Below are 21167 nucleotides of genomic sequence, written 5' to 3' on the forward strand. Positions count from 1 at the left end.
TGGCTGGGGGCCCTTGTGCGGGAGGACTGGGTGTGAGCTGCTTCTCCCAGGAGCGGGGCTAGAGACTAGTGTTCAGGAGGTGATTGGGTCGAGCCCTGAGAGGGAGGGGGGGCGATGACAAGGGGAGGGAGGAAAGACACAGGGAGAAGACAGCCATCTACAAGCCAGGGAACGCCTGAGGCTGCTAGAAGCTCAGCTCGGGGAGAGGCCTGGAACCGATTCCCCCTCACAGCTCTCAGAAGGAGCCGACCCAGCTGACTCCCTGATTTCGGACTCCTAGCCTCCAGAACTGTGAGACGACAGTTGTTTACGCCACCCAGTCTGTGGCACTTGGTTGCCCCAGGAAACTAATGCACCGTGATTCATGGAGGAAGCGAACGGTCTTAGAAACTGGATGGGGCAGTTGCTGTAGGCAAGTGTCTGGAGCCCAGCAGATGACGCTGCAGTGGCCAACGAGCCATCCTGGTTTCTCGGGATGGAGGACTGAGGCTGTCTTCCGGAGGCGGTAACCGCTGCGCAGAGGCAGAGGGAACCTTCTCTCCGGAGGTGGCCCTGAGGTCGAGGTGCCCTTCTCGCTGCCCTGGGCCTCCTAGAGAAAGCCGGCAGCTTGCACAACAAGCTCCCACTGTCTGCAGGGGCTTAAAGCCTCCTTTCTCAGGGATGTAGAGTAGGGAGAGCACACTGGGACACATCTTGGGCTACAAGAACTCCAAGTTCAGAGGAGCCAGGCCTGAATCTCCACCGAGCACCAAATAACTGCAAAATCCCTTTTCTTAATCAATAGTATTTTATTGTCAGTTATAAATATTTTCCATGTGTCCCCTATTTACAGTTGCAAAATAGTTTATGATATTATACCCTCACCCACCGTTCGACCTCTTTCTATAAACTCCATTGAAAATTGAATAGGAAATAAAAAGCTCTTTTGGGGGCCCACCAACCTGGTTCCCCAGACTCCAAACAACCCCACACGGACAGCAGGCAACGTTGCAGCAGGTGCTACACAGTAGCAAAGGGGTGGGGTGCGAGGCGGCTACCGGCGGGGTCAGGACGCCAGGCTCCTCAGGACATTGGTGATACTCCAGTGCTGGCCCGAGCACCTCTGCAGCACCAGCTGGAAGCCAAACTCTGCGCCGCTGTTCTCCTGCAGCTCCAGACAGCGCTTGGACTTGCGGTTCTGGATGGGGCCTCCCTAGGAGCCAGGGTGGAAAGTGGGGTCAGAGGGCATGGGGGAGCCTCAGGCCTAGTGGCTGGTGGGGATTCCTTGTAGGTGCAGATGTCTGGGATCCTGTGAGGCTGCGGGAGGTCTGGGGTCAGCACTCCCACGAAGCCCGAGGATCCCTGTCTCGAAGTGCTGGTCTTCTCCCTGAGACTGAACTTGCGCCTCTGTTTTCTTCACAGGGCCCTAGTTCTTTGCTAGGACAGAGGACAGAGACGCTCCACCCCAGCTTCCGTCTACCTGGCTGGGGTGTGGCATGCTGGTCCGCTCCTACAGCTCCTACCCCAGGGGCTGGGTCCTGCTCCCCATAACCACGGGCTGGGGCCCCGTTCTGAAAATCCTAGTTCCTCGGGACCACCCCATGATTGGCCTGAATTTGAGCATTGCCAGAGGCCCAGGACCTCCTGCTTTTAGGGTCCTTGCCCCCAACTGGACCTCTGGAGTCATCAGTGCTGGCCTCAACCAAACCCAGGCTCCTAGATACTATCGTAGGGCACTGGGCTCCCTTAGCCCTGGATATGCATGGTTTCCCTCCATGCTACTGACGTCCCAGAAGGTTCTGTAGCCATGCATACTCAGTTTATGCTCAAAGCCCCTTGAAAGAAGGGAGGTTCTGCTTCTCAAAGCAGCCCCACAGCAGCAAAGAAGAAACCCCCAATTTTTGCTTTTAGTGAGATCCTTGCAGGCCTTAGACACTCTGGGGCTACTGGTTGTCACTTGGGCATCAGCTCAGACTGTGTGAGTGTCTCTGAGTTCCACCAAAGATGTGCTGCTCAACTGGGCTTTGGCCTCCCAAGCAAGCAGGTTCTTAGAAGTGGGCCCCCTGTAGCTTAATGGTCCTTGAGTGTATGGTCAAACTCACCTTTTCCCCAGAATCTACTCCTCCTGTGTTTCCCATCTCAGCAATGACCAGGCATTTCCACCGATGCCTCTGCCTTCTCCCCAGCATCTGATGAGGCACCAAGTCCTGCCAGTTCCACCTCCCTCATGCCTTGTGCCTGTCCCTTCATCCCCATCCCATCACACCTGCCCTGGTTTGGCCCACTGTCTTCTGTCACCTGGACAACTGCACCAGCCTCCTAGCTGACCCCCCTTTCCCCTCCAGAAGCAGGACTCTGCAGCCCACCCTCCAGCTGCCCCCCGTGCCCATCCCAGCGAACAGCACTCTGTGAGAGAGGGGGACGCACACCTCCTCTGTAAGGAAGTCATCCCCAGCCGGCCACCGCTGTCCCCATGGAGACCACTGACACCTCAAGAGAACATTGAGACTCAATTCTCACAGCTGCCTGGGAAACTGGCAGCCTCCCCCGCCGCTGAGCCCTGCGACCCACCGACCCCATGCCCCGGTGGGTATCCGGCAGAACTGTTTGCACCGGTTCTGAAACAGAATTTGTAAAAGCTCCAACCTGGAAACAACGCAAACGTCCATGAGCAGTAGAATGGATAAATAACTTGTGGTTATTCACATAATGGGATACTACTCAGCACTAAAAATGAGCAAACCAGAGCTCTGCTCAGTAAGGAGAAATCCCACAAATACAATGTTAGCAAAAGGAGCCAAAGGGCACATACACAGTTCTACTTACATAAACTTTCCAAACAGGCAAAATAAGACCATAGACTTAAGAGTCAGGAGCTGGTGGGGGGGTGGGTATCTTGGGCAGGAGGGAGTGGGAAAATGATTGACAGGAGGCAAAGGGGTGCTTCTGGGGGGTTGGGAGTGTGCTATTTCCTGACCTGGGTGGTGGGTACACGGGTGTTGGCTTTGTTTTAAATTACTGAGTTATTATTGTTTAAAATTATTTTGGTACACATGTTTGCATGTTTCTATATGTGTATGGGTTATTCTTCAGCCAAAAAAATTTAAAACAGAAATCCAGCTCCCTCAGAAGGGACTTTGAACAGTGGGTGAAGGAGGCAGGGTGGCAGAGGGGTCAGGAGTGTACTGATGTGTGTGTCGGGGAGCGGGTGTGGGATTCCGCATTTCCCATGTGTGCGGCATGGCCGGGGGACCGCAAACCTCCTCAGAAGCATTCGAGTGAGTAAAGCAGAGCCTCCCGCTGCGCCCCGACCCCCCCCCAGCACCTCCCCTGAGGAGAACACAAGAGCAGGGACACAGCACAGCAAAGGCAGCTCACCTGGGGCCCACAGGTGCAGCCAGAGAGAAGCCTGCAGGCTCAGGCCCAGAGGGGACAGAGGGATGACTGGCCACTGGGCAAGGGCTCACAAGGGCCCCCCAGAGTCCCCGTGTTGGAAGAGACATGGGAGGCCGACCGTCTCGTTCTCGCCTACCAGCTGACTGAGCCCTCCTGGCTGAGCTCCCTCTCCCGGGCCGCTCCATCTCTGGAGCGTTGTCCTCCACTGAAATCCTTGTGTGGGGGGCATCCAGCAAGGGGTTCCAGACTGTGACCTCAGGTTTCCACATGGGGGTCGGATCCTGCCTCTCCACCTCGTCCCTTCCTCCAGGGGAAGGTGAGGCCCACGGCTGCCCGGTTCCATGCTCTACCAGGAGAAACATTCCCAGTTCCTTGTGGGACAATCTGGTTTCATTTTTCCATCCTGGTTGCCCTCCTTTGGACAAACTCCAGTCGTTCTGTATCACTCAGAACTGACCACCACCTCATCTCCACTGGACAAGAGGCTCCTTCGACATAGCCAAGGAATCTGGACTTTTGGTGGCCACATCACGCTCCGGAACCCCGGTGGGATGACTGTGGAGGCCAGCCTCAAGTCGTCCCCTCCGAAGCCGTGGTCCTCCTTGGGTCCTCACTCTGTCCCTCAAAGCCTGGACTTCTGAACCCAGAGGCATCCCTTGTGACGCTTGCTCTCAGCAAGGCCAGCCTGTCGCTTTGCCAGGCCCAGGTTTCTGTGGCCTGAGCACTCTGCCGCCCACACCCAGGCTGGGCCGTGTCACCGGTGCTTCCTCTGTGGGCCTGGGGCCAGCCGCCCCTGACCCTCCCATATCCCTGGCAGCCTGGTCATGTGTCCTACCCTACGACGCTGGAGTAGAGTTCAGGCAGGGTGGGAATGACACCAGCCCAGCTCTCTAACTCACAAGGTCTGCTGGCGATTCGGGTGGTGAGACAGAAGGGGGAGAGGGCTGGATGAGGATGCTTTTCTGGTTGCCGACTGTGTGGCCTGGGGCAAAGCCACTCTGCCCTTCTGGCTCCATCGTCTCCAGGGCCAGATGGTAATTTCCGTCCTGACGACTGGAGGATAAGCGGAAGGGCTGATGGGCAACCCCTTTATCGCTACAAAACAGCGAATGGCTATGAGGCTATGCACAGTGTCAGGATCTGGACTCCAGAAAAAGTGCACAACAGGCAGAAAGGGGGGCCAGACCAGGATTCTGACTGCTCAGCGTGGCCGCAAGGCCAGGCCAGGCCTTGCCAACAGCGAGGTTGCTTCAGCGGCCCCCGGACCACTGAGGCTTGGAGAAACCTGTCCCAGACGGGGAGGCCACGGCCCCTCCTTCCCCGCCAGCCACTCGGGCACCGTGCCAAGGCCGAGAGAGAGAGAGAGGCGGGGGCAGAGGTCTCTGAGAAGTAAAGTGTTCCTTCAGAGACTCAAATATGGCACTTTCCAGGCCCCACCCTGGCCCAGCTGTGCCCTCAGCACCCTAGAGAGAGGAAGCAAAGGGACCCCGAGGCAGAAACAGCCTGTGTGGCCTCCGGGAAGGCGGTGGAAGAAAGGGAGTGAGGCCAAGAGCAGGGCTGTGGAGGAGACGCAACCTCAGTGAGGGCAGCCGGGCCTGTAGGGAGGGTGGAGAATGAGGTCAAGAGAGCTCCCCCCCCTCAAAGGCTCTGAGAGGAGAATCTTCTAGAATAGAGTAGTAAGGCCACCTTGGAGGCCTGGTATACGTCTTGGGACGTATGTGGGATACGGAGAGAGGAGCCGTCCCACCTTTTGGTGCTGGAGCCACTGGCCAGTCTCCCCCCCGTCTTCCTTCCTGGACCTCAACCTCTCTCACTGAGCAAACTCTAGGCTCTCGCCCCCTCTCCGGCCAAATGCCATTCATCAAAATTGCAAAGGAGCCTTCCTTTCCTCGATTCAGTCCCTTCCTGGTGAGCTCAGCACCTTTGGGAGGAGCCTGGTGGTATTACTATCCTTACCTCTACCTGCAGGCTCTGGCCCTGAGGTAAAAGTAGTTACCGTCAAGGCTTATTTACCATGTCCCCGGCACTGTGTCAAATGCTTCACACAGTCTCAAGTGTTCTTCACAATAACCCTGAGTGGTGGAGGTGATAATTATCCCCATTTTGTAGAACTGGAGACTGAGGCTCAGAGAGGTGGGGTCACATGGTCAGTCAGTGGTAGAGCCAGGCTGGGAACCTGGGAGTCTGCCCCCTTCGCTGTTCCTGACTAGGATGAGTGGCCACACCCTCCCCTCCATTTATCCCACCCCACGCCTGCCTCAAGGTAGTGGACTGGACCGAGAGCTGCTGGTGTCCCATCGCCTGGGGTGGAAGGTCACCTGAAGAGCTTCGGGGGCTCTGGGGAGTCAGGTTGGTCTAGTTCTTTTGAGAGCTCTCTGCAAAGACATGATTTATCCTTCTATCCATCCATCCAATATTTAATGAGTGCCTACCACATGCCAGGAACAGTTCCCACCCACTGAGCTACATCAGTGACTAAACAGGAGAAGATCTTTGTCTTTGTGGAGACTGTATTCCAGGAGGGGGAGCAAACGGTAAACTCTATAGTGTGTTAGAGGTGCTAAGATTGTGCACAAGAATGTAGAGCAGTGCTGTGGACAATGTGTCTGCTTAAAATTCATATGTTGAAGCCCTGATCCCCAGTGTGATGAGAGGTGGGGCCTTTGGGAGGTAATTAGGTCATAGGGGTGGAGCCCTCATGATGGAATTAGTACCCTTACAAGAAGAGTCACAGGAGTGACCTCTTCCCCTCTGCCTTGTGAGGACACAGTGAGAAGGTGTGAGACGCCAGATCTGCTGGCACCATGATCTTGTACTTTCCAGCCTCCAGAACTGTGGGAAATAAATGTCTGTTGTTCAAGCTTCCCAGTCTCTGGTCCTTTCTTGTTCTAGCAGCGTGGATGGACTAAAGACCAGCAGGTTGTGAGGGTTCGGGGGAGGTGCTGAGAGCAGGCGGCTGTTGTGGTGATCCCCCCTGAGAAGGTGAGAGCTGGGCAAAGACATGAAGGAGGAGGAGCCCAGGTGTATCTGGGGGAGTCTTGTGCCCCACAGTGAAGTTCCTGCACCAGCAGAGGCCTGGTGTGCGCAGGGAACAGCACGGGGTGGGGGTGGGAGATGAGGCCCAAGAGGTGAGGGAGGGGCAGGTTGTGCGAACGGACTTCGGCTGTTCACCTGGTGACAGAACGGGCCACTGCAGGGTCGGACTGACATGCTAACCGGGTCCCTCTGGCTGCTGTGTGGAACGCAGAGCCTGGGAGGAAGGAAGGAAGCAGGGCCACCTGTTAGCAGGCTCTGGTCCTCACACAAGTGGGCGGGGGCTGGATGCAGGGCCCCTGGCTGGCCCCGCCCTCGGTGGAGGGCACAGTCGCTTGGTTTATTAGTCCAGTCGTCTAAATGATTTGTGTAATACTTAAAACTATAGGATCTGGAAACACAATACTTTTAATTAAAGAATTTAAATAAGGGCAATTAAACCTGGCAGGAGGGATGCCGCAGCACACAGAGAGCTTAATTGGAACGGAAACCAAGTTAAGTATGGAAACAGCATTAAAAAAAAAAAAAAAAAGGAAAGCTGAACGTATAGAATTAAGAAGGCTAATAATAATTCCTAGAGCTCGGTTCCCAGCGCCCAGCCTAGCTCCTTCTCCTCCCGAGCCTCTCTGGAGTAGAGACTAGAAAGGGCATCAGAGGTGGGATGAGCGGAAGCAGGGAACACGGGACTCTGCTCCCAGCCTTGTCTCTGGCGGCTCCCCCTGGCCATGACCCTGCTAAGGGGCTGAGCCACCAAGGGCTTCAGTCTTCCCATTTGCAAAAGGCACCAGAGCACCGTGGGGCACTCAGACACGGAGCGCTGACTATGTGCCTGGCGGGGCATGTGGAGCCGTGGTCCACGAGCGCCTTGGGCTGGGGCACTGAGGAGCCGACCGCAGATTACACAGCCGTGCACCTCCTCTCTTCCTGTTTCCCCATTGTGTGTCTGTAGCAGCTAGAGGTGGGACCGCGAGCACCAGACCAACCTTCCCGGTTCCTCCTGGGGATGTGGGTTGGGTAAATGGATTAGACAGTCCCTGGAGGGCTTGTGACACCACAGATCACTGGGGCTCACCTTCTGACCCTACGGGTCTGCGATGGGGCCCACAGTGTGCCTTTTTAAGCTCCCGAGTGTCTCAGCTGCTGGTGGTGCTGGTCCAGGGGTCACAGTTTGGGGACCACAAGCAAACCGTCACCCTCTCTGGGGAAAGGATGAGGCCTGGCTTGTCACTTGCACTCACCACCTTGAGGTAGAGGATATGGAGCAGCTGGGCTGAGCTCAGGCTGGCCTCACGTTTGCAATCAAGGTGTTTACGCGGAGGCTGTGTGTGGACTGAATAAGACTCTGCTTATTTCAGAGCTCCCGTTCCACTTTCCGTTCTAATTAATTTTCTACGGGCAAGTAGCCCAGTGGGTCTGTGGCTTTAAGCACAGTGGGCTCGGGAGTTCCCAGGCTAAGTAGTTAATGATTAGTACTCAAATAATTCAAAGCATGGGTGGGATGTTAGTGCTAGTTAATGAAACCCCGAGATTAAGTCTTTTTGTAGAAGAAAGTGGTCTTTCTGTATTATGAATATTCAATACTCTGTCTATTCAAAAAGTGCTTTGGTGTTTGTCTTTCTTAAAGGAGACGCACCTGTGCCAGAGTGAGAGCCTGCCTGGGATTTGCTGTGAGGGCCGTTGGACTGAAAATGGGGTAATGGCAACGTCAAGTGCAAAAGGAAAGGTGAAGGGGGGTATGGAGACAGCAGGATGGCTGGAGGGAGTTTGCTGAGGAAGCAGGAATCCAGCCAGTTCACACACACCTACGAGGTTTGGCAGGGAGACCGCAGCCCCAAATTCCCATTGCAGCAATCCATGGGCTTTGTAGAGGCAAGACAAAGGCTCCACAGCATGGTGGTTTAAAGTGTGGGCCCTAGAGGCAGAAGCCTGATTTGACCTTGGACAAATTACGTAATCTCTCTGTGCCTCAGTTTCCTCATCTGTAGAATGGGGATGGTAAAGTACCTGACAGCAAGGTCATGAGGATTAAGTAATATTTATACAGCAGTTACAGTTAGTATGTGGCACATAGTAAGCACTATATAAATAGTGCTTGATAAGTGTTTGATAAATAAATTTAAAAATCTCACCCAGGTCTGAATAGTGAGGCACTGAGCTGTCACACCTGGTCCTGGCTCCTGGTCTAAAGTGCTGACTGCCGTAAACTAAAAATAACTAAGAAAATATTCAGGGCCTAAACAAGGCTTTGTCAGTCCTTCAAAACTGGATGGTCCCACACTTGCCCCTTCATGTGACACATGGAAATGAAAAGCTGCTTTATTCCAGAGCCATAAGGAAACACCCGATTACAGCCTCTTCTTCTGAGCACAAAAGGTTCTCAAAGTTGGACTTCCTGCCAGCGCCTGGGGGTTGGAGCAGGAGAAAGTCAAGGACTCCTCCTCCTTGCGTGCTGGGAAATTCTTTGGCAGAATCAGTGGTGCTCCCTGGGAAATGCGCTCTGCAAATAAGCTCTTCTTTGAGTGGGTTACTCATCTTGCATCAAATTATCAAATTAGATCCCACAAATAAGAGCCAGTGGTCCCTGGCCAGGCGGGCTCAGCTCTGCCCTCAGCTCTCTTCCAGGCAGTCTCCTCGTGCTCTTGAAAATCCCTTCTCTCCTGGCCTTAATGGTCATCTCTGCTGTTATCCTTGATGTTCCCCATTTGGAAAATGCATTAACGCTGAGCTGAGAATGAGGCAAGCATGGGGGTGGGATGGCAGGACCGCCCACCAGCGGGAACGCTGCCCTGTGTGCCCTTGGACTCCCGAATGGCCAGTGTTTCCACCAAAGAACCCAGTGGCCAACGGGACTGATAGCACATGCCAGAGTCTGAGGCAGTGTGAAATACGGCCAGAACACCTCGACATTTCATCAGAGCCCCCTGTTTTAACAAATATTCATAGAAATTGCTACTCCCCTTCAAAGAGTATGCATAATTGTTTTAGTAAAAATCATTTCCACCTTCCTCCCCCAAATCTGAAGCTATAGGAAGAGTAAGCTGGAGTACCCCTCTTCATGCATGTCTGTGTGTTGCGGCTGGGATGCACTACCACCTAAAAGTGTTCTTATAGGGATTTTCTAACTAAGCGGGGCCCTTTGACTATTACGTTCAAATGTCATTGATATACTCTAGTACAATTAGTTTTTTATCAGCATGCATGCATGCAAGGAAGAGTTATCAAGGGTAGGGTTTGTTCGTCTTTGGGTCTCCCACAAACTTAGCTCGAGACCTGGCACACAGGGTATTTGTGTTAATATTTGTGAATTTTTAAAAAGGACTCCTTAATTTAATTGACACACCCTGGGTGTCTCTTCTGTTTCAGGCTTTCTGTTAGGTGCTGGAGACACTGAAAGTGTAAGACAGCCCTGCCCTCCCATCTATTGGTTGATGGGAGAAAGAGTCATGGAGAAAATAACAGATAAACAATTCCATGAAGTGGGATAACGATGACCCTTATACCAGGAGTGCAGCTCATTTCCAAGATCATGGTGCTTTTTAGTAAGGCAGGCTTACTAAAGCTTTTAGGTAGAATAAGCCCTTTTCAGGGCATGCTAACTTCAGGAACTTAGAATTACAGAATTTCAGGGTTGGTAAGCCCTTAAAACCATCCGGTCTAACTCCACTTAGAGCTGTAGCATGTTTGATGGCCTGTTGAGTGGTCCTCTGAGCCCACCTCTTCCTTGAACGGCCAATCTCATGCCCGGGCATCTCTGACTATGAGAAAGCTGCTCTGTAAATTGTCCTTGAATCTCCCTCCAGCTGGTCCTCCCTCAGAGCTACACAGGACAATCCTGCTCTCTTTTGCCTAGAGAAGCCTTTCAGATATTTGAGGGGAGAGATCAGGCACTCCTGAGGTCTTTCTGGCTTCAACCATGCACACAAATAGACAGACTTTAAGGAAGTTGGACCTTAAAGAACACACATCACAACAGCCTTCCTAGGGCATGAATCCCTTCAATAACGTCTTGAAGAGAGGACTCGGCATTTGCTTAACCATTCAAAGTAATGGTGATGGGGGGATGGTGGGGAGGGTGGGCATCTCATTACCCCTGAGAGGTAGTCCGTTGCTTCGCATGACAGGTGTCCTGCCACAAAGTTCTCCTGTGTAGTGACCTGATATCCGCTGCTTCCCTCTCCTTCTACTGGTCCAGGGGTCACTGACTAGATGCCTCTTTCACTAACACTGAATCACCTAATCCCAGAATCCCCCAGATCTCAGTAGGTGGGGTACTCTGGGAAGATTCAAGTTTTATACTTAACGCGTATGAATTTATAATCCCAGTACATAGTCAGTTTAGGAAATTCTCTAATCCGGGAGGGGTCACAACTACCACTTCTAATGTTAATGAAGTCTCAGCATGTGTTGATGTGGGAAATGTTGGCTGTTTAGAGATGGGTACCCACTGACTTCTTCAAACCCAGAGCCTGGGGTGGCCCTGGATTCATAATCTCCCCTCACAACTACCTCCATTTAATCCATCACTACTTCCAACAGACTGCTGAACTGTCTCTCCAAGTCCTCCCCAACAGCTGCCTGGCCCCATGCCTCCATGGCAACCAAGTCTACCCCTTTTCTCACAGGGATGATGGAACAGCCCACTACTTTCTTCTCTGTCTTCCAATCCACCTTGCAGTCTGCTGCTAGAGGGATTCAGACCCCATCATGGTAATCTACAGTTTAAGAACCTCCCCTAGTCCCTCCCTTTGCTTTTTAAGGTGAAGTCCAAACTTCTCAGCATGATTTTCAATGACCATTATCTGCCCCAAACTGACGCTTACGTCTGATCTCTCTCACGTCCCATTGAAAATTCTAAATTCCATCCACACCAACACTGAATGTGCTCTGCTTTTTCTTGCCTTTGCCCATGCTGAGCCTCTAACATGGGATGTTCTCCCTTCCTACGCCTGGGAACTATCCTACAATTTTCAAGATCCAGATCAAACATGCCTTGAATGTGAAGCCATCCCTGAGTTGTGCAGACAGAGCCCATCACCCTGGGCTACTGGAATACCGTACCCGCCTCATTTCAACTCTTGTCATCCAGTTTTGCTATGTGTTTATACACCCATGAGCTCCTCCAGGGCAGAGGCCGTGTCTGATTCATATCTGCATCCCTCCTGCCCAACCACCATGCTCAATAACTGCTTGATGAATGACGGAAGGAAAGAATGTTCATCATTGGAAAATTGCTCATCAGAGCCCTGTACATCAGCGTTGCTGAGAGATGTTTTCATCAAATGTGGTTTCTCAGTGTCAGTATCTGACGCTGTCCTGATTCATCCGGAAGCATGGGAAATTCAGAAGAGCTTGCAGGGGTTAGCAGAAAGGCATTTTATTTGTTGAACAGAAAATCAGGCTATGAGATGGAACACCAAGATATGCAAATGTCTATCTTCTGTGTAGGAGAAGCTGGGAGAATCGCGCTAGATTATTTTGAAATTAATTCAGCTGAATGTCTGGAGTTTAAATGTAGCCCTCAGGAGAGTAAATAATGCAAAATGTGAAAGTGAAAAGGAGATTTGAAATGCACCAGTAAAATCGTTCAGCCCACCTTCTCCACCAGAACATTTTAGCTGGTAGGATCCCCATGTAATTTGCAAAGATTAAACCTGTTGCAAGAAAATTAGCCCAAGCAATGACTTTAATCATTGAAGAGGCTCCCAGCTTCCTCTGGCCTCATCAACAGTAGCTCCTCACCAGTGAGGGCTTGGGGACAGATTCCAGGATGCTTGATAAATACTGATCATTTTGCATTAAACAAAAGTTTCACATACATTAATTTTTAAATATCAAGTGAGAGCGGCTGCTCTGGGCTTGCAAATTAGGGATTTAAAAATATTATTTCCAAACAGTTCCCCTTGGTGGAAGGATCAGAGAGGTGACTGCCAGAGTGCCCTGGGAGCTTTAATTAGATTTATGTATCAGTAGCTGAAAACTGCCCAGACCTCAGGGCTGCACACGCCAATGTGGCCTGCTTGGTTGGTCGCTGTGTCCCTTCAAGCAGGAATCTGTTCAAGGCCACGCACTGAGATGAGTGAAGGAAGGAGCTAGATTTTGGAGGAATGTTCCTTTCTCTGCCCCAGTTGGGAATGGGCGGATGAGATGAGAGACGGTTGGGGGCACCAAGGCCTCTGGATCTGGGCATGTGTGGGAAGGCCATCTGTCTACGAGGGCTGGAAAAGAGTCGGATGTGCCTGTATGCGGGGCTGGGATATCAAAGCAGCCTGCGTGAAGCTGGGCACGGAGAGGCTGTGACCCCGCAGACAGACCGAGCTCTCTTCCCCTGGTGAGGGGCAGCCTCGGACCCTGCCCTGAGAGGAGATCTTGGAGGCCAGGCAGGGTTCTGAAGACCCCAGCGTCGTGGAGGAGAAGCAGGAGGGAACGGCTAAACTTTCAAACTGCAGCTGGGCCTCCCCGTAACTCTTCTACCCGCCCCTCCCCGCTTCTCGAATCTCTCTTCCCCATTCAGCTCCACAATCCCGGCCACTGGGGGCTGCCAAAACCCAGACCTAAACGCACCAGTCCCCCGCACACAGCCTCACCTCCCACAGGACCAGGTCCATGTCCAGCTGCCCCTGCAGGCGCATCTCTGGCTGCGCCCCGTGGGGTCCACTAGGATCCAGCCACACCCGACCCTCCGCAGCTCCCTGCACGTGGCCTGGGTTTGACGTCCGCAGCTCGTGCCCGTGCCGTTGCCTCTCCCTGGAATTGCCCTCACTACTTCTATATGGAGCAAACTCTTATGCCTTCTTCAAGGGCCAAGTTACGTACTCTCTGTTCTGGAAAGCCACCAGCCCTGCCCCAACCTGCCACCCCCATCTTCCTGCATGGTGCCATTCAGGAGGAGGAAGCCGAACTCAGGGCAGCAGGAGGTAGGGCTGAAGGCAGCAGAGAGCAGCCGGATGTGAGCCCCTCCAGATGGTACGGTCCCCGTCTCACCCAGCCAAGTCAGCCCACTCACCTCCTCGGGCCGAGGTACCCATTTCTCTCTCTGCTGCCTCCAGCCTGCGAGCCTGTTTTGCATCTAATCCGAGCCAGGAGACAGCAGCCACTTTACCACCCAGCCCATGGCCAGCCTTCCTCCCTGACCACACACCTCCAGGGCTCCCTCTGCCTCGTAATTTAAAGGAGGGCAGAGGGGAAATGTAGCCCTGTGCTGTGTCACTCTGGGCCAGAAGCCTGGCTGGGGAAAGTGACAAAGGCTTCTGCTGGGCACGGTCAGAACAGGTCACAGCTGGGGCATCTGGGCTCCACCAGGAGAGAGGGAGGTGGTAGGAAGAAGTGCTCCATATTCTAAGCCTCGGCCCTGACCCTGACCTTCTTCCAGGGGCCACTTCCAACATCCTCCCACGATTAGAAGTAAAACAGAGAATCTGAAGTAGTTCAGGAATAGTAATAATAAGCAGTGGGTATGTTATTTAACATCTTCGTGCCGCAGTTCCCTCATCTATGAACTCGGGCTAATGGTCCACATCTAATCACACACAGTTGTTGTGAGGATTAAACGAGCTGGTGTATGCTGGGCGCCTAGGAAGTGCGGCACACGATAAGCAATGTATGAACCTTAGCTAATTCTTCTTATGGGACAGACCTTTACAGTTTACAACATGTGTCAAAGGTCATAAGGACAGGAAGGGGCCGGGCAGGAGTCCCCGGGCACCATTCTCTTTCATTGAAGCCCACGCATTCTGCAGGCCCAGCCTGGACCCAGAGCTGCCACGTGCATCCTCCACCCACCCTCAGATGTGCTGTCATTGGCTCCCTGTGCTGCTTCCCAGCATCTGCTTTCCTGGCGCCCCAAAGTCCTAGTCTGGGCTCTCGCTCCTGCCTTCCAGCTAGCCCCTAAATCTATGACGTGTGTTGAACTTGCTGCTCAGGGTTGACCTTCACCATCCATTTCGGACCCAACCGAGGGTCTCCCTCAGCCCTCAGGTTCTGCACCCCCAGACCGCAGGTCAAAGGTGCCCCGTGCCCACAGAACTTGACGTAGCCGGGACCTCCCCTCACTGGCCCACCAGTACAGGGGAGAGTAACTGGACGTGAGGATTGGAATCAAGGTCAGGCCAACTGCACACCTCCATCCTGTGCCTGTCAGCCTCCTCTCAGGGCGGAAGCAGCTTGCTGGGAGGCTTGAGTCGGGGTCTCTGCCTCCTCGTCCCATGAATGTAGACACTCTGTTCCTGACTTCCCCAGAGCATCCACCATGTGCAGCCCCCAGCAGTCCTGATGCCTTAAAACCCCACGGGCTCCGTCACTTCCTGTTCTGAGTGCTTTCCCTGCCCTGCCTGGGAGGGGGGCGTCCCTATCTGTGGGCAGAAACGGATCCTAATTTAGCAGATTCCTTAGGGGCTGGAGGCCTCTGGGCCAAGGCCCTGGTTTTTTTCAAAGCTCGGTCACTGCGGGCCATCTCCAGCTGGCGTCTTGATCCCGGGGCATCATTTTATAACTAGGCCAATGCAGAGCAGGAAGATAAATATGGTCCTCAGAATTGATGGAAACTTAATAAAGGAATGTTTCATGGTCACCAGTGTGTGGACTGCCCTTCACAAAACGGCTCCCAGACACTGCCCTTTGAGAAAACCTCATTCCCTACAGAATGAGGAGGAAGGCAGAGCGGCTCACAGACCAGAGACGACCCAGCACTGTCTATACCTGAGAGACTGGGGCTGCGCTTGTGAGAAGGGGCTTGTGCAGAAGAAATGTGAGGTTTAAAGTCAGAGATCCGAGTTTAAAATCCCAGCCCTGCCCCTCACTGTGTGACTTCAGGCAGGGGACTCTCACCTCTGAGGCTGTTTCCTTATATCTAAAAGTTAGGGCTCCCCTGGTGGCGCAGTGGTTGAGAATCCGCCTGCCAATGCAGGGGACACGGGTTCGAGCCCTGCTCTGGGAAGATCCCACACGCCACGGAGCAAATGGGCCCGTGAGCCACAATTGCTGAGCCTGCGCGTCTGGAGCCTGTGCTCCTCAACGGGAGAGGCCGTGACGGTGAGAGGCCCGCGCACCGCGATGAAGAGTGGCCCCCGCTTGCCGCAACTGGAGAAAGCCCTCGCACAGAAACGAAGCCCCAACACAGCCATAAATAAATAAAAAAAATAAAATAAAATAAAAGTTAAATAAAATGCCACTAAAACAACAACAACAACAATAATAATAACCTCCCTCAGAGCCAGTATCAACGAGTCAATGAGCTAACATATACCAAACACCTGGCACGTAGTAGATGCTCACTAAACCCCGAGAACTGGTCCCTCTCCTCCTCCATCCCTCCCATTCCCCCCCGTCTCTCTAGCTGCTGCTCCTCCGGGTGGGGCTGCTACCTGCGAGAACTGCCAGTGGAGCTTCAGCCTCTTGGCTTTGGCATAGCTGCATTCGATGAGCCGCGGCCGGCTGTTGACGTCCACCAGGCACCGGTTGTCGTCGTCGTCAACCGTGGGGCTCAGGATGCCCACTTGGATCTGCTGACTGCTCGTGTAGTACACGTTCTGGGGACAAGGGGAGAACGAGGTCAAACGCTAATGACCCAAGAGATGGGGAGGGTTTGTAGGACATCTACCCAGGCAGCTGGCAAAGAGACCACAATTCAGTGGCCTTCAAATGATTTTCCACTGCAACGGACAAGAAGAGACCGTTTTACATGATGATTCGGTTCAGTGTCTGGTCCGCACGTACAACTGAAACAAAATTTTCAAGAAATCAAACTTAGCCTTACTATATGCAGCGTACTCAATTTTCTATTCTATTCTTTCATTGAAAAACATTGGCCATAACCTTTTAACTTGATTTCACCACCCACAGTTTAAAAAAACACTGCCTGAATCCATTATTTGCAGGCTTGCTGACTTCCTCCCTCCATAAGTATTTTGTATAAGATGCTGTGCTTGGCTGGTAGCTAAAGAGCAAAAGACACGGGCCACACCTTAGGGAGCTCTGAGTCTTGTGGCATGGTGGATATGTAATAGGTAATTTCCATCTGTCCTAAGACTGTATAGAACAGGAGTTGGCAAACTTCTTCTTAAAGGGCCAGGTGGCAAACCTTTGGGGTTTTGCAGTGTGTTGGGTGGCCCCCCAGACCACCCCCAGGTTCGATGATTCACTAGGACTCAGGAGACTCAGCGTTTGGTTGCACCATAGCTATGATTTATTACAGGAAAGGGTACAAATCAAATCAGCAAGGGGAAAAGGCACGTGGGGCAAAGTCTGGAGGAAACCAGGCACAAGCTTCCAAGGGTCCTCTCCCAGCAGTCACAGAGAATGGCCCTTCACAAGCAGGAAGGGGTTGAGATAATGCTTGTGAAGGGTTATCTACCAGGGAAGCTCTTAGAGGCTCAGCACCCAGGCTTTTTATATACTGAAATCCCAGACTTCCAGAAGGAAGGCAGGTGTTCAGCATAAACCATATTCTTTGTACAATCAGTGTGGGCACAGTGAGCCACTCTTACCATCTGTGGGAATGGTGGGAACCTTCCTGCAATCCAAGTTCCAAGATGCCAGTCAAGGGCCAACCAGGCCTTTCAAAGGAGAGCAGTCAGGCTGCTGTTTTAACCTTTTTTATGCACAGAGGGCCAGACAGTCTGGAAAATTAACTCTGCAGTTGTAGTGCAAACACAACCATAGACAGTACAAATGAATGACTTTGTTTACAAAGATCAGGGCTGGCTCTGGTCTAGAGGAAGGTCATGTGACCCTTGGCCTTCAAAGTTTTCAGTCACTTCCCCCAGCCTCAGGCAGTGGTTCCCAACAAGGGCTCTGAGTCGGCAGTCACAGGGTCTGTGAGCTCTTGTCCTCTATTACTAAAGAAATTAACAGCCCCACCTACGATTAGGCCGCATGGGCCAATCAAGATACCACACTTCTCTGCTTTAGATTAGAATTCAGGGTAGGCCCTCTTGTTATCTTGATCTATACAAAAATTCTCACTGGTAAATATTTTTGATTAATTTCAAATGGTAAAAGGAAGTATTTCTTGCTTTAGTAAAAGAGGATGGTTGACAAGGACTTTAAAAGCATGGTGCAGGGCATAAAATGGACTGTGTAGTATAAGAAGGGCAGTGCCAGCGAGGAGGGTAAGTAAGGGCGGTCCTTCGGGGGCGTATTCTCTTTGACCCTCGGAAGTCCAGGGAAGGGGTGGAGAGGCAGGCAGGGTCACCCTTCAGACGTAAGAAGGACTTCAGGCCAGTGTATCACTCAAGGCCCCAATAGGAAACAAATGGCACACTCAAGGTAGGGGGATCCAAGGAGGGTGTAATAAAGGCACAGTCTCAATAGTGTGGGTATAGGGTAAGGGAGCCATGGGGATAGTATAGTTCCTTGGGATAGTAACATGGAGCTGTTGCCACCACCAGGCCCAAAGGGATGAGAGGAGAGAGCTGGTACCAGAACCTGTAAGAGAAAAGTTACGTAGAGAGACTTCTGAGAAGCGTTCAGAGAGGGAGACGTTTGGGGGTGATGGTGAGTGGTGGCTAATAAACACCCCAACATCACCCTCCCTTCCCCACTCCATTCTTCTGCTGGGTCGGCCCATTGGCAGAACCCAGATGGAACTCAGACAACACAGGAGCCCATGGAAACATTCCATAAAGTCAGCTTTGCAAAGTAGAAGAAAAAGGATGGAAAGACAAATGGAAGACACTCACTGCAGCTAGGATCTGCTCTCCAAGGTAACCTTACAAGTGATCAGGTTTGGTGAATCCACGGAAATGGACATCAAAACTACCAAGGTGGCTGATTCTTCCCTTAAAAGAGGTGAAGTATCATAGTGACCAAAGTTCTGAGCAGAGGCCAAATGTACAATGCCTGGCTTCAATGTGGAAATGTGACCAGAACACAGAGGCAAGGAGAACCTATCCATCACCTAAATTGGGTACGAGGTGGGCTTCTCATCAGAATCCTGAGACTGTCCATTGTGTGACCTGGGTTTTTAGTTCACCACCAAGGAAAGCTGATGACCTGCTGTGGCTTCCAGTTTATTGGCACTGAGGGAAAATTTGATGACACGTAGGATTTTGGAAATTAAATAGATGCAGGTGGGCATCTCATCCATCCATCCAACCATCCAACAACAAGTAATCTCTGTTGGGTCCTGAGGGTGAGAAAGCCATGTTTCCCTGTCCTGGATGATCTAACAGCCAAGTTGGGGAAACTAACATATCAGGAAATAATGGTCCTAATCACACTGATATGGGAACTGTCCCTGCTTCCTCCACTCGCTTACCCCGACTCTTGCTACTTCGAAAATAGATATAAAAACTCACCACCTGCAGAAAGCCTTCCCTCAATGTGCAGAAGCATGGGCCTGCCACCTGAGCCTCTCTGCAAAGATGCACAGCTGTTTATATGTCCTTGGGTTGAATGCACCATGCTCTCTCCTCAGGACGGTGTAGCTCTTAGGCACCTGGTAGGCCAGGACCCGGATCTCCTGAAGCTCCAGAGTGTGGGCTGCCAGACAAGGACAGCCAGGAAGCCAGTCACTGCCACCCTTTCCTTCATCCCTGTCATCAGGGCCTGCCTCTCATCTCCAGGGCGGGCTCCACAGACACAAGTGGCCGCCTAGGTAATAGCTGAAATCAGTTTTACCCACTTAACTGTTCTGAAATGCTTCGGGGAGATGCTCTGAGAGACACGTGTGCACTTACTTACTATCTGGTACAGCTGTCATCAGAGCTGTTTATTGCCCCAGAGTCTGCGAAAATCATAATAAGGACAGACAGTTGTTTGTTATTTAAAAGGCAAACAACAGAGCGCATCTTGAGTGGGGTAACCACGAAGCTGGTCAGATCACAGGGAGATTCAGCAAAGAGGATTCTCTGAAGTTGTTACCTGGACACCTCAGAAGCCCAGCCAGCAGTGGACTGAATCAGTAAATGGCCTGAACACAAAAGAGGGAAACAGTACAAGACACCCCACTTTTAGTGCCTGCAGGCCCAGCAGGCCCAGCTATGTTTTCTGAGCAACAGGGAACCTGGAGGTTTAACAAGAAATGACTTAGAATTTTGGTTCACCATGGAGGGGAGGTGGAGCTGGCTTTGCCAACCAGAGGATATTTGGCAATGTCTGGAGACATTTTTGGTTGAAAGAGAAAAATCACCAACAAGGGAAAAGGACAAACACATGGGTATCTCGGGTCTCACGCCAGGGGCATTTTCCTCTCCCTCAGGCCGGGGTCAGGAGTAAGGACTAATAGCTGAGCTGGACAGCCAGCCAGGGAGCCTGGAGCGCCCCCGGGTGCACACTCCTGCCTTCAGGGCCACGGAACGAAAGCCAGGCAAAGACCCCCAGGGCTGCAGGTTCGGCTTGCTCTGTTACCTCATTTCCCAGGCAAGCGGGGGCCCCCACCCTCTAGGATGCGGTTGGGCGCCCTGCCAGGTGTGCTCAGCCTCCCTCCTCTACGTGGCAGGCTTGGAGGCGGGACCTGCCCCTGTCAGAGGCTGAGTACAGCCTTCTACAGGCTCCAGCCCTCACTGTGTGAAATATTACCTCCCTGCCAGAAACGGCTGCTGGGGGGAGAAACACCGCAGGAAGAGAAGGGTGGGAAGAAAGCCAACATAGTTTTGTACACCTGTATGCCCAGGTACCTTCCACACCTGCGGTCACCTTCACCTGTAAGGATGAGGAAACCGAGGCTAAGAAAGTTTTGAAGACCTTGCCAGGTGCACAGGCAGATGGCTGCTCTCTCCCCTCCCTGACTAGGGGGAGTTTCCAGGGAAGGCTGAGATCTTGGCAGTTCAGGGCCTTCATCCCGCTCCCCGGGTGGAGCAGCCCAGATGGGCCTCCCCTCAGCCTGGGCTGGAGCTGGGGCACCACCTCCCCCGAGTCCCAACCCTCGGCTCAGGCACAGGAGTGAGGCTCCCCAAGGGCCTCATCCCTCGGAACCAGCAAGGGAACTGCCAGGTCATTTCCACCAGATTGTTCACCCTGAGTCCCGCAGACTCCAAGAAGGGGTCTCATGGGCTCCTGAGGGGAGTCAGGTCTGGGAGGACAGCCTGGTGGCTGGGGTTCTAGGGCCCCTCTCCCAGCCCAACCTGGGCTTTCTTTCTTTTATCTGGCCTTCACATAACAGTTGACTTGAACAAAATGTTATGAAGAATTCACAAAAAAGTTTGAAAACCACTGCTGTCAACCATGAGGGCTTCACTCAGGAGGAGGACATTAATGCCTAGTAAATCTTCATCAGCTTAAACGCTACCAACTGGAATTTGTGAACATTTGGTGAATAGCTTTAACTTCCTTTCTCCAACCGCCTCCAGGCCCCTAGTTCCTTGCATTCTTTAATACGGCCAATTTACATATGTTCCAATCATTCAATCTCCTCTTCTGTCCAGACTCACATACCTACTTCACCATACCTTAGCTGCTATGGAAATTCTGGAGCCCTCCCCAGGGAATCATAGGCTGGGCAGGGGGAGGGGGGTGGTGGAGAGGGCCTCCCAGCAAATCAGGAACGTGGAGCTGAATGGGGTTGGTTAGATTACTTAATAATACATTTTCAAGGTACAACAGAAGTACCGGCTCTCTTCCAAACAATGGCATGTGGATTTTGAGCGGCTTTATTTCTTCCATTAAGCGACGTTTCCTTGGCAACACTGCCGGCCTATTGAGTAAGTGCCCTTGAAAAATGAGGTATCTTGGAGACAGAGACACTCTCTCGTCAGGAGATGGGGCGGCAGTGGTGGTATTTGGCTCAAACCTTCCTTAGCCTGGAGAGTGGTGAGGGGGTGGAA

The 21167-nt window shown here is 52.4% G+C and overlaps 1 protein-coding gene across 3 annotated transcripts in view; it reads right to left on the bottom strand.

Annotated features, from left to right (window-relative positions):
- Positions 1-808: 808 nt before the first annotated feature.
- Positions 809-21167, bottom strand: part of GALNT18 (polypeptide N-acetylgalactosaminyltransferase 18) — a 337221-nt gene continuing 316862 nt past the window's right edge. For 2 of the 3 annotated variants that reach the window (XM_068556029.1, XM_068556028.1), the window contains exons 10-11: positions 15768-15932; positions 809-1192 (exon numbers count right to left, since the gene is read on the bottom strand). In XM_068556029.1, coding sequence (XP_068412130.1) covers positions 1046-1192; positions 15768-15932 — 312 coding nt within the window. In that variant the 3' untranslated portion in view covers positions 809-1045. Of the gene's footprint in view, positions 1193-15231; positions 15299-15767; positions 15933-21167 lie in introns of all 3 variants that reach the window. The other variant, XM_068556030.1, reaches the window with a different exon arrangement.

The sequence above is a fragment of the Eschrichtius robustus genome, chromosome 11 (genome assembly GCF_028021215.1).
Source record: "Eschrichtius robustus isolate mEscRob2 chromosome 11, mEscRob2.pri, whole genome shotgun sequence".
Taxonomy (NCBI): Eukaryota; Metazoa; Chordata; class Mammalia; order Artiodactyla; family Eschrichtiidae; genus Eschrichtius; species Eschrichtius robustus.